We start from the raw sequence: 12,153 nt of genomic DNA on the forward strand, positions 1-12,153 counted from the left end.
CGCGCCGCAGCCCCCGCTGGAGGCGCCGCGGCGTCCCCGGGACTTGCGGCGGCAGCCCGGGCGGGCTTCCCCTGCGGCCCCCCGCGGCCCGCCCAGCGCTGCCGCCGGGGGTTGCTGCGTTGGCTGGCTGGCTGGCTGGCTTTGTTTTTAAGCCATTGCACCTCAGGTAGTCCTGATTTGACAACCTGAGGTGTGTGAACGCCTGGTCTCTGCCTCAGTTTCTCCCTCTGGCCTACCAGGGCGTTCAGCAGCAGAAAAGAAACAAGGGGGGGGATTTAAAAAAGGAAGGCAGAAGGGTTAGAGTTGCTCGCAAGCAGACAAAGAAGGGAAACTGAAGGAAACCATGATGGTTGTACAGCTGTTTTGCAAAAGACCTATTTAGCAAATCAGCTAGCTGCTTTCCTGTTGTTGGTTTATACATGAAGCAACAACCAGCGTTCTTTTGTAAGGCAAGGAGATACAGAAGAGCAAAAGGGGCTGGAGAGAGCAATAGGCGCTGTCTGGTTAATTTACTCAAATGCAGCGTTTGCCCCTGCCAGAGCCGTAGCTAACACAGCTGCCCATGGGAAACACCTCTCCAAGCAGAGGCTGTTGCCTTGGCCGAAAGGGCCTCGGCCCCGCCAAGCTGCTGCCAGCCCCGGGAAGATCTTGCCGGCAAGTCCCAAGGTGGGAAATGTACACGTTGGAGGAGGAAAAAAACCTGGCAAAGAGAGGAGAGGGGAGGAGAGAAAAAAAAAAAAAAAAAAACTAAGCATATCCCCTCCCCAACCAATTATTGTGCAAATCTCCATTTCAAACTCTCTAGTGCAAGAGTTTATTCTGCACCCCAAGGATGCAGGATGATACTGGAGAGAAGCCACCTGTCTTTACTCCATCTCTATAATTGGTTAGTTTTTCTCTCTTATTTACAATAGCAGAAGGCAATCTTTTTCTCCTCAGATATTTATGGACAGTTGTGTCTTTCGTAATGGTTGTCATCAAAACAGCACAATGTATTTTAACTGTCTTCTCCCAGCCCAGCCCAGGCCACTCAAGCATGTAACAAATGCTTTTCAGCACAAGCAGAATCAACCCTATTGTTCTACGTTTCGGCCTAGATATTGCCATTGGCACTGTACAAGCAGATGCCTGTGCTAAATACAGACTTAATCCACAATTACTCGTCTTGTGAATGCACTTAGATTTTGTTATTATGGGTCTAGATTATATTTTTTTAAAAGAAACGGGAGATAAACTTAAGAAAATAGAAACATTTATTGCAATGTACAACACCAATGTGTAAAATAGTATGAATTCTGTGACAGCATCATTTAAAAATTCATTACTTGTAACATTCAAATATATCAAGCATCCTTCACACTGAAAAAGAGAACATCTGAAAATGCTACAGTATGACAGCTTTATTCTTTACTCAAGATACACTCTTAATGATTTAACTTCATTAATTCACTCTCTCAAATTCTCATTCTCTACAAATCTTACAAATATGAACAGCTGCATAATACTACAGTTTAAGTTACTGCCTGATCCAGCATTTTTAGCAAGTGCTTAGCTGCAGTACTATGAGATTACACATGAAAATACAGTTAAGCATAGCTGTGTTTACAGAACTTAAGTTTAAATCCTGACTCTTCACAGTCACAATATGCATGTAATCTCTCAGCCTGGGAGTGGCCCTATTGAATTCAATATTATGTTTCTAGTCCCATGCTGAAAGTTAGATATAGCTGCAGAATGAAAGCCTAAAATCCATTTTTCTTCCAGTATAAACTGTGTTTATAAACTACCAAAAAAGAAATCTTTCTAGGTTAATCAAGCTGTACCCATGTTGAAAATTAAGCCAAAGTCTTCATTTCCAGTGTACACAACTGGTATTTCCTCGGGAAAAAAGTATCACATGGAACCGAGACTTTTCCTAAATTAGGAATGGTAATAAAAGGCAATGTAAAATCTTTTGAAAGCCAACATGGAAATATAAGAATTCAACCATCTGATGAAAGCAATCTTCAATGTCTTTACAATATTCAAACAATTTCACTTTTTCGGCTCCCTTTTATTTACATTGCAGGTTCAGCCTCAGGCACAGAGGATCTCTTGCAGCAAAAGAAGGGCCATTTACAGAGAGAAATGCACCAGCAAGGAATGGCAGCACTTTTGGAGCTCAACAGGAGTTTGTACCCTTCACATTTGTGTGCTGTGATACAGCTGGCATTTTCAGCAGAAGCAGTAAGCTGGTAGATTTAGTGCTACCTTGATGCACTGATCTTTCCTCATGCTGGGACTGAGCCAGCAGCAAGGAAAAACGCCTCTTCTCTACCATGCAGCGTATATGCTGAGGAAGATGCTAGATTTAGCATTTGGGCAACAGGAACAATGAGGAAGTCAAACATCACAATTACATTGATTTGCTTTGCCCACAGTTGCTCCTCAGGCAGAACTCCAGCTGAGGTCAGTAAAATAGCTGCCAAAAAGACCCTGGAGTTAATGTGCGCGGGCCACATTTTAAGTGTCCTTAATATTAACAGAAGAAAAAAAACATACTGAAATGTAAGTGTATAGAAAGTACAAGGACTGCAGAATTCTGAAAGGCAAGATGGCACCATTAAGACTGTACATTTAGAGTAAGGACAATAACAACAATGGAAACAGAACTCTGAAAACTCTAAAAAAAACCCAGCTAACATTATCAGAAAAAGGAAAGACAGCGTAATTTTCTTTACATGGTATATTTAATGCATGCTGGGTCCTTACTGCTGCAGCATTTAAACATGTGAGAAAGTCTAGGTATGCTAGCTCACTGCTGTTTTGTACAATGCTTATCCTCATTGCCTTCATATAGAGCTATGCATGGAGGGGGGCTTACTAAATTTGAAAAAACCTATGATTATAAAGTCATAAAAATTACCATGGGGAAAAAAAAAAGAAAGAGGGCAGCATATTAAATTATTACCTTTACGGGGTTTTTAACTTTTCTCTATGTTAGGTTAATGCTGCCAGCTCTTTGAATCAAAGGCAGCTATCACAAAACCTAATTAGTTTTACTTAGGACCTGCATGTTGGTAAACAGCAAGTAAGAGCAATTACTCAGCCAAGTAACCTTCAAAACAAAGTTATGTGATATATGAACTTTGTTGTTTGTAATTCCACGCTTTAGCAGAATAAAAAGCATTGGAGTAACACAGATCTAGCAATCAACAGAAGGCAGTGAGAAGCGTGTTCCATATTATTCATTCATTCCCTAAGGAATCTTCAACAGAATTGTACATATGGGGAGAGAGAGAGGAAAAAAAATCATTGGTGGAGAAAAGGGAAATGGAGGAAGTTATCAATAAAAAGTAAACATTGTTTTCACTGTAAATATTTGTTAGAGGAAAGGTCATTACCAATGTGAAGTCAGAAGTTGCTCACCATTGGATAAAACGTACTTTTTTTTTTTTTGAGGAGCAATATCATGACCAAAGCGTTGTTTTTACAGAAAACTACATCCTCCAGCATTTTTGCAAATACTGTGAATGTATATGCACAAGAGGGAGAAGAACAACACTTTGACAATTAAGAGTTTAGGAACGGAAATTACCAATTTTTAACTTTGATTTTGTTTTTGATGTATTCTTTTTTAGAGATAACGACAACTAGATTCTGACCCTCTACTGTCCCTGAAAAAGTCAGGGCTGCTTTCAGAGTTGGCCCTCTTGTGATCTAGTAAGGAATTGCAAAATACTTTTCCATATGAACCATACAGAAAATGTTTTTGGATAAGAGTTTCCGCTTCTCAATCATTACAGCTGTTTATAGTGAGTTAGAGATTAGGATTTTTTTGTTTTCTTGCACGCATACTTAGCTATTATCTTAAAACTGTTTCCTGTGTGACTTTATCTTAATAGTTTGCCCTTACAATCCTTCATATAATAAACTAGTAACTAGATTTCAGAGATCTATTTATAGGAAAATTCTATTGGTACTTGGTAATGTTCAACCAAATGATAGATTAAAAACATAATTTTCATTCTAAAAACATTAAACTATTCACATACAGTTATTGAACATTGATCTGTACAATATACCATGTGCAGTTAAAAGCATTATATCCAAATATATATATATACACACAGACACATATATACACATATACATATATGTGTATATGCTGCTCTATACATATATTCACAAAATGCACTTGCCATAACCCAGTTAATTGAGTTACCAGTCCAGTTTCATGTCTGCTTTACTCCACACATACTTTCCTCCTCTTTTTAGGAACATCTTCTCATCAAATCCACTGAACTGTATAGCTTCTTCTACTCCAACATCCAGGATAGATTTGGAAGGAGCTTTTCGTCCAGTTGTACAGTTTAGAAAACGCATCTAGAAAATTCATAGATAAGACCTTAGAAAGTTAATTTGTAAAGCTTAATTTTTGTGCAGAGTTAAATAATTTGCACTGAAATCCTACGAACACGCGTGTAAGTCATCTGCTTATGAACAGTTTCACCGTAGCCCTTAGGAAAACTCAGAGGCTCACACTGATACATCCTTTGAAGAACAAAGTCATACCAAAAACACTGTAGGTTAAAAAATAGAACTTGTCCTCGAAGGTAAGTTTCAAAGAGTCTACTTAGTTTACAAGTAACTGAAGAGCAAACATTTAGATTAAAAAAAAAAAAGCAATGGCTTGTCTAAATATATGTATAAAATACATTTCTAGACTCACAATGCAATGATCATACATATAACCTGATGCACTTGGGGACCCCTCCTTAGGTCATATCTACATCCAAGTTCTGAATATGCTTGATGGAAAAAAATTACATCTATTCCTTGTACCACATGGTAGAAATTATTTTATAGAGCACATAGTAAACTGAAGCGGTTATCACTGTTGTATACATAGGTATATATTAACAGATAAATATCAAGGATCAAATAAAGACTTACGTATTCATCCAAAAGGAGGTATGAGTCCCTCATCTATAACAGATCAAAAGAAAAGCATAAGTTAATAGACAAACTAAAACTGCATTGTATCAAAAAATCAAGGACAAGGCAAGTAATTATTCTCTCAAAGTATAATCCAAATCTCTGAACCAATTGATGCCTCCCCTCTGATTCCAGTGAGCTAGGATAAACTTACCGGAATAAGTGACAGAATTGCTAGCGTGACTTGATGAATGAACCGATATTTGCTGAAAAATGACCTTTTAAGTTTCAAATTAAAATGTAGGTGTCCAACTGGAAAAACGTGTTTTAAATAAATATCTAAACTTTCTATTGACAACAGAAGTCATTGACATCAACAGAAATTACACTCATTTTACCTACTGGAATGATTATGTCATTTTCCAAACAAATGATGTAGCCATTTACGCTGGGGTGCTTCACTGCGACCTTAGTAAACAAATATGTTAGTGGTAATCTCTCAGCCCAAAAAACTCTCAGGTTTTCCTGCACCAGGATATAGGACAATAGCTGAAATAAGATATGTTTGCTCAGCTAACTAGGCATCTCCTATCGGACCCCTTTAATTCTCTGGGTAGTTGGAGTCTGCTGCTGTGTAGGCCTGGAAATCCGTTTGATCTATTTGCTGTCCACCTTCCACACAATCTTGACAGAAATTAGAAACAATGTCTCTTCCGCCGTGGGAAGGAAAAACTAAATCTACTTTTTTTTTTTTTTTCAGTAGGACTTCTTGAATGTAAAAATGCAGGAACAGTCCTGGCTTCTCCTCTAAATCCCTTCTCTGATGAGCCCTACCTCCCACCAAATGCCTCACGCACTGGACTACGCGGGCCCACTCCTGTGTGCTCTTCCCTCCTTTGGCACAGCTAATCTGGAACACTTTGCTGCAGACTGGCACAACTTCAGCAGGAAGATTAGAGCTGTCACAGTCTAAAGCCGGGCAATTTAGACACTTCCCTAGTAGCTGAGATATTCACCTAGGCTAAGGTAAGCAGAAATCTCTTACCTCTGAGGTGAGTGGGTTACCCAGCTGGATGTTACCTGATAAGACAAGCCAGTCTGCTCACTTGAGCTCCCTATACTTAAAAAAAGTAAACTGTAAATGGAAGGTCTTAATCTCTGGAGAGGAAAAGGAAGGAAAGAGGACCGATTTAAGACTAAACTTAACGGGCTAAACTTAGTAACTCCTCACTCAGTTCATAAGCTTTCTAAACAGTGAGCCTTCTAACTCTCCCCATTGCACGTATAGCATTTGTAGGCATCCAACAAAACGTTCTGGGTTCTTCCGCTAGGCACTAAAATCCTTTATTGGAGTTAACCTAACCTAGACAGCAGCTCAGCATGTGAACCAGCTAGGCTTTGCAGTCGCTCTAGAAGTCTCCTCATGAATACAGAGCTTGAAAATGCACTCCAAAGGGCAGTCAGATTGACAATGCTATAAATGCCCCTTACTTTATTGCGGGAGGAGTTACTAGCGAGATGTGTCAGGCATAAATACTAGTTCTTTCTCTTCTGAAAGAAAATGGATTTGATACCTTAAATAAATCTGACTGGGGTAACATCTTTACTTCATGTGGGTAAGTGACCCTGCCATAGTGTGAGGTCGTGGTGAATCTCTACTAGGAAACTGTGCTTAGAGTATAAACTGTGTTTGTATTACCATGCAGCCTTGTCAGACCATTGTGACCTGGTGGGGCAGAGCTCTTCAATTTGGAGGTGGCGGGGGGGGGTTCAACTGATCTTTAGAGTTCACCAGTCAATTGCAGAAAACCCTGTTTCTACAGTTTCTATGCTGATACTTTATACACCCAGCTAACTGAGCACCTCTCCACACCACACTTGTGACAGAATTCCCATTGGTTTCCATAGGATTGGCATCAATGCCATAAAAATCCTTCTATTAAGAACTTTGTGTTCAATAGAAGGGCTTAAAGAAAAATAAAAAAACTACCTTCCACCATAACAAAACCAGCTGCTGATAGAGTTTTACTGTAGTACTGCTAGCCAATATTGACAGGAAAGTTTTCCAATATTAATAAAGAAAGTGTTAACAACCATGAAGGCTTCCAGTTCTTAAGCCTTCTTTCCAGTTAGCCCTAATAAAGTTATCAAAGGACAGCTTCAACTTTACCTGCTGATTAGACTCCGGTACTAAGCAGGAGACACCTTTGTGGCGATCCAGGAATCGTTCAAAGTCTTCATCACTGATGAGAAATTTTTCTGCTTCTCTCAGAGCATCCTTACCACTGTTCTCCCCTTCGATGAGCAGGCACTGGAATACCTGAGGACAAAAGGCATCTAATGAAGAGTTTATGTTTCTACCTGCTTTGAGGGTGAGACTTCCACAATTATTAAAGCCTTCAGTTATCTCTGTTTTTAATTTTTCCTGTTAGCGGAGCCATAGTGAGCGGAGTCAAGTCAATCTGTATTCACAGAGATGTTCACCTTACTGGTGACTGTGATGACCACAGGAAAAGACAGAGGAGACTGTCCAAAACCAAACTGGAATACTTTCTCTACTTAATAGCCTCCTTTTAAAGATGAAGTCCTCACATTCATTTAGAATAGAGGTGCCTTTGCCACCAACATGGTCTGTAAACCCAGAAAGAAAACTAGCATAGGAAACTTGATAAAAAAATTTAAAATGCATGTCTTCCTTATGCTCCTTTAGTGGGACCAAGATTTAACCTATAGTGATTTTTTTTTCCTATTTCCTATTTCCTATTGCTTGTATATCAATTCAAAGCTGATAAAATTTGTATTTGTTGCTATTACATTTAAATGGTGTAAAATTAGCATACAGGAGTTACATGAGTTCTATCACCCTAGTGTGTCCTAACAGCTGAGAAACTATTCCTCAGGTTGTCCCATATTTATAAGGCACATGATCTTTAGCTACTCTCAAACCAATAACATAACATAACTAACACGTTTCTAATAGAGTATTACTGGTTAGTATATATTACAGTTATGATATTTCCTATAATAGAATATTAATGTATAGTGTACACTAATATAATGCCAATATTAACTCTAACATATCGTTGTACACTAACATTTCTTCATTCTTTCTAAACTATGACATGTTTTCATTCTATCTTACCTTTACTATCACAAACAATCAGACCCATATAAGCTGAAATAGTAATTCCCTGGAAATACCACAACAGAAAAGATTCTTGACATACTGGGATCCCTTTAAGTACAAAAAGAGCTAGAACTTGCCTCAACACCATATAGCATTAATAACAACTCTGCTTATAGCACCCCGAGTTGGAGGTGGAGGGCTAATTTAGGTAGTTAAAGGTTAAGATAATTCCAGAATTTAACTTCAGTATTGGTTTTCTCTGAGCAGAAAATAACCTATGATATATACTACTTTACCTTCCAGCGCACAGGATTGAGTGCCTTGATCTGTTCATTCATATCTTCCTCAACATTAAATCTGTTGATGACTGAATTTATTTTGAAAGCAACAGCATAATCTCGGCACCACTGCCTCAGTTTATGCAGATTTTCCACATGGTTCTTCTTTCCTTGACCACGGCCAACTAGAACATTGACTTCCTCATCAAAACTATCACAAGAAATCGCCAATATGTCTAAATATTCACCTGTAAACAAGTTTTAAAAATTAATTAACATTCATGCCTTCAGGTAAAGGTTGTCAAGAGTCTGCCAACTTTATGTTCCCCATGATCTGTCACAAAGCATCCTGTAAATACAGCTCTGTGGAATCACACTGACCACAAAGCCACAGCAGCAGCACCTTCTGCATGCCCTCCCCCAGCATTATGGACATACTCTGATTTTATGTATTATACCAAAGAGGCAACATTACAAACTGTGCATGTTCGCAACAAATAATTAACAATGTTCCACTAATATTTACTTTTTGTTTACATTTTTGTAAGCGACCCACTAACAAGCCATTTCCCGTTGGAAAAAAAGAAAACCTAACTAACTAAAACCAAAGACAAACAAAAACCTTGCTGCGAGGCCGCACTGAGAAAGCTCCCAAACCAAGTCAGTGTTTCTGTGCATGTCGCCTTTCCTTACCGTACGTCTTGAACCATCGCTCTCTAATCATGCTGCCGTTGCTCACGATGCTGACGCTTGGCAGCCCCAAATCCTGTTTGCAAAACTGGACCAGTTTGCCCACAAACTCGCCTCTGTCCTGCAGAAACGGTTCTCCCCCCGAGAAGTTTATTTTCTCCATTCCTAGGAAAGGACCAGAGACAGGAGGATGCCGTGATCCTCTGCCTACCTGTGCGCCCTGCCCTTTCGGGCGGCGCCCGTGCCCGGCGGCGGCGGCAAAACCTCTCTATAACGCCGCTAGGTCCTGCCGGACTCACCCGCCGCCTTGAGCATCGCCAGCCCCCGCTTGGCCTCCTCCAGAGGCAGCACGAAGGAGGTCTTGGCCGTGTGGAAGCAGAAGCCGCACTTGTAGTTGCACTGGCGGGTGAAGTGGTAGTTGACGCTGGTGGGCGTTAGGGCCGCGCCGCCCCCCTCCCGCTGCCGCCGGGGCCCCGCGGCGGCGCTGGGGCCGGGGGCCGAGACCCGCCGCCAGCCGGGCAGGGCCAGGGGCAGGCAGAGGGAGAGGGAGAGGAAGAGCGGCGCCAGGCTCCTGCACAGCGCGCTCAGCCCCTCGCGCAGCGCCGCCAGCACCGCCCGCGCCCGCGCCAGCGGCAGCCGGCCCAGCGCGCACAGCTGCATGGCTCGGCTCGGCTCGGTTTCCTTTGGCTCAGCTTGGCCGGGCTCGGCTCGGCTCGGCTCGGTTCGGTTCGGCTCCGCTCGGTTCGGCTCCGCTCGGCTCGGCTCGCACCTTGCAGCAAGGCGCGCACCACCCAACTCTTAAGGGCGCGGCGGCGGCGACCCACCCCTCGGTGCCGGGGCGCGGGGAAGCGAACGGTTTCGCTTTCCTTTCTCGCAGAAACCTGGCTGCGGGCCCCGCCTCCCCCCCCCCTCCCCGAGCGTGGCCGCGACCTGCTCTGGCCCCCTGCGCCCCCCGCGCCTCGGCTGCGGGCCGCCGCGCAGCGTGGAGCGGCGCCTGCGGTCCCAGCGCCCGCCGGCCCCCAGGGCTGGTGGATGTCACCTGTCAAGGTGCAGGCACCGGCTGTGGGACATACAGCAAGGCTTCAGCAAGGCTTTGGACACTGTCTCCCATCACATCCTCGTAGGCAAACTCAGGAAGCGTGGGCTGGATGAGTGGACAGTGAGGTGGATGGAGAACTGGCTGGATGGCAGAGCTCTGAGGGTTGTGGTCAGTGGTGCAGAGTCTGGTTGGAGGCCTGTAGCTAGTGGTGTCCCCCAGGGGTCAGTCCTGGGTCCAGTCTTGTTCAATGTATTCATCCATGACCTGGAGGAAGGGACAGAGTGCCCCCTCAGCAAGTTTGCTGGTGAGACTAAACTGGGGGGAGTGGCTGACACACCAGAGGGCTGGGCTGCCATTCAGAGGGACCTGGACAGGCTGGAGAGTTGGGCGGAAAGGAACCTCGAGAAGTTCCACAAAGGCAAATGCAGGGTCCTGCCCCTGGGGAGGAAGAACCCCAGGCACCAGGACAGGCTGGGGGTTGACCTGCTGGAAAGCAGCTCTGCCAAGAGGGACCTGGGAGTGCTGGTGGACAACAAGTCAAGCATGAGGCAGCAATGTGCCCTTGTGGCCAAGAAGGCCACTGGTCTCCTGGGGTGCATGAGGCAGAGTGTTGCCAGCAGGTGGAGGGAGGTGATCCTGCCCCTCTCCTCAGCCCTGGGGAGGCCTCGTCTGGAGTGCTGTGTCCAGTTCTGGGCTCCCCAGTACAAGAGAGACATGGCACTCCTGGAGAGAGTGCAGCGGAGGGCTACCAAGAGGATGAGGGGACTGGAGCCTCTCTCCTCTGAAGAAAGGCTGCGAGAGCTGGGCCTGTTCAGCCTGGAGAAGAGAAGACTGAGAGACGATCTCATAAATGTGTATAAGTATGTGAAGGGGGAGTGTCAAGAGGATGAGGCCAGACTGTTCTCAGTGGTGCCCAGCGACAGGACAAGAGGCAACGGGCATAAAATGAAGCACAGGAAGTTCCATTTAAACATAAGAAAAAACTTCATTACTATGTGGATGATTGAATGCTGGCACGTGTTGCCTAGAGAGGTAGTGGAGTCTCCTTCGCTGCAGACATTCAAAACCCGTCTGCATGTGGTCCTGGGCAATATGCTCTAGAGGACCCTGCTTGAGCAGGGAGGTTGGACTAGATGATCTCCAGAGGTCCCTTCCAACCTAAACCATTCTGTGAATCTGTGTGATTCTGTGATACCGAGGTGGTTTGCACCAGAGGCCCCCTTTGGATCTCTGTGATCTCGGTGGTTCCAGTTCTCCCACTTAAAGAGGGTATGACTGGTGAAAGAGTGAAAGCTGAACTTGTATAATTGTGTCACTTCCTTTTCAGGGGTAGCCACATGAGCAATTTAAGTTTAAACAGGTCTGCCCAGCACTCCAGGTCAGGGAGGCAGATGACTGCTGCAGGTTAATGAGGAAAAAAAAGTGCTTGAAGTATATTTAATTATTCATCTCAAATGCTGCCCAAAGCACTTGAAGCAACGCTACAGCACAATGGTGAACATCGCACGGGCAAAGGTGGCAGCTGCCTGAGGTGGCAAATTGCCAAGGGCAGATAAATGCCTATCTTGGTAGTGCCAAGAGGGACCGGGACCAGGCACCCAATTCTCATACTCCTCAAGTTCTTTGTAGCACAACAGCTTTCGCAAGAGAGGACTCATGAGGCTTACGTTACAGCAACAGTTGCTGTCTTCAGTCCTGTGTGCCTAGAAACGGCAGGATGCGCTCCACAGCCTCCCAGCCTCACATGCTGCCTCTCTCCTTTGGGTGCTTTGTCCTCATTCTTGCTTGGCCAATGTCAGCGCTGCCATACTGCTGAGATCCTGGGCCAGCTCTGTCTTAATACATCATGAATGCTCAAATCTGAAGATCTACAAGCTGTGGGATGCCTAGCAGGTTTAAATTAAAGCTTTGCTGACTTCCACTTATTTGCCAGAACTGCTAATGTAGCAGGATAGATTTGACCTCAAGTTAGATTCTCCCTCCTTAGAAAAAAACAGTAGGAGAATTAGCTTAATCCTATTTGCAACTTTTAATGGGAAACAATACCTAGGTATGAATAAAAAGTCTTTCAGGTAGGTTAAATAGTACTGTCATTTGCTATC

The 12,153-nt window shown here is 43.7% G+C and overlaps 1 protein-coding gene across 1 annotated transcript; it reads right to left on the reverse strand.

The window, feature by feature from the left end:
* Nucleotides 1–1,270: 1,270 nt before the first annotated feature.
* Nucleotides 1,271–9,847, reverse strand: RSAD2 (radical S-adenosyl methionine domain containing 2). The gene is made up of 6 exons (XM_009667693.2): nt 9,312–9,847; nt 9,016–9,177; nt 8,341–8,570; nt 7,088–7,237; nt 4,936–4,968; nt 1,271–4,365 (listed from the first exon to the last, which is right to left on the reverse strand). Exons 1-6 carry the CDS (start codon nt 9,670–9,672, stop codon nt 4,201–4,203), a joined length of 1,101 nt encoding a protein of 366 aa, XP_009665988.2. The 5' UTR covers nt 9,673–9,847; the 3' UTR covers nt 1,271–4,200.
* Nucleotides 9,848–12,153: the final 2,306 nt, after the last annotated feature.

The sequence above is a fragment of the Struthio camelus genome, chromosome 3 (assembly GCF_040807025.1).
Source record: "Struthio camelus isolate bStrCam1 chromosome 3, bStrCam1.hap1, whole genome shotgun sequence".
NCBI classification, from domain to species: domain Eukaryota; kingdom Metazoa; phylum Chordata; class Aves; order Struthioniformes; family Struthionidae; genus Struthio; species Struthio camelus.

Coding starts and splice junctions, on each gene's coding strand:
- RSAD2 (XM_009667693.2), bottom strand. CDS start 9,672: ATGCAGCTGTGCGCGCTGGGCCGGCTGCCGCTGGCGCGGGCGCGGGCG. Junction 8,571..9,015: donor GCGATGGTTCAAGACGTACG/GTAAGGAAAGGC, acceptor ACTTGTTTACAG/GTGAATATTTAGACATATTG. Junction 4,366..4,935: donor ACCTCCTTTTGGATGAATAC/GTAAGTCTTTAT, acceptor TGAATTTTCTAG/ATGCGTTTTCTAAACTGTAC.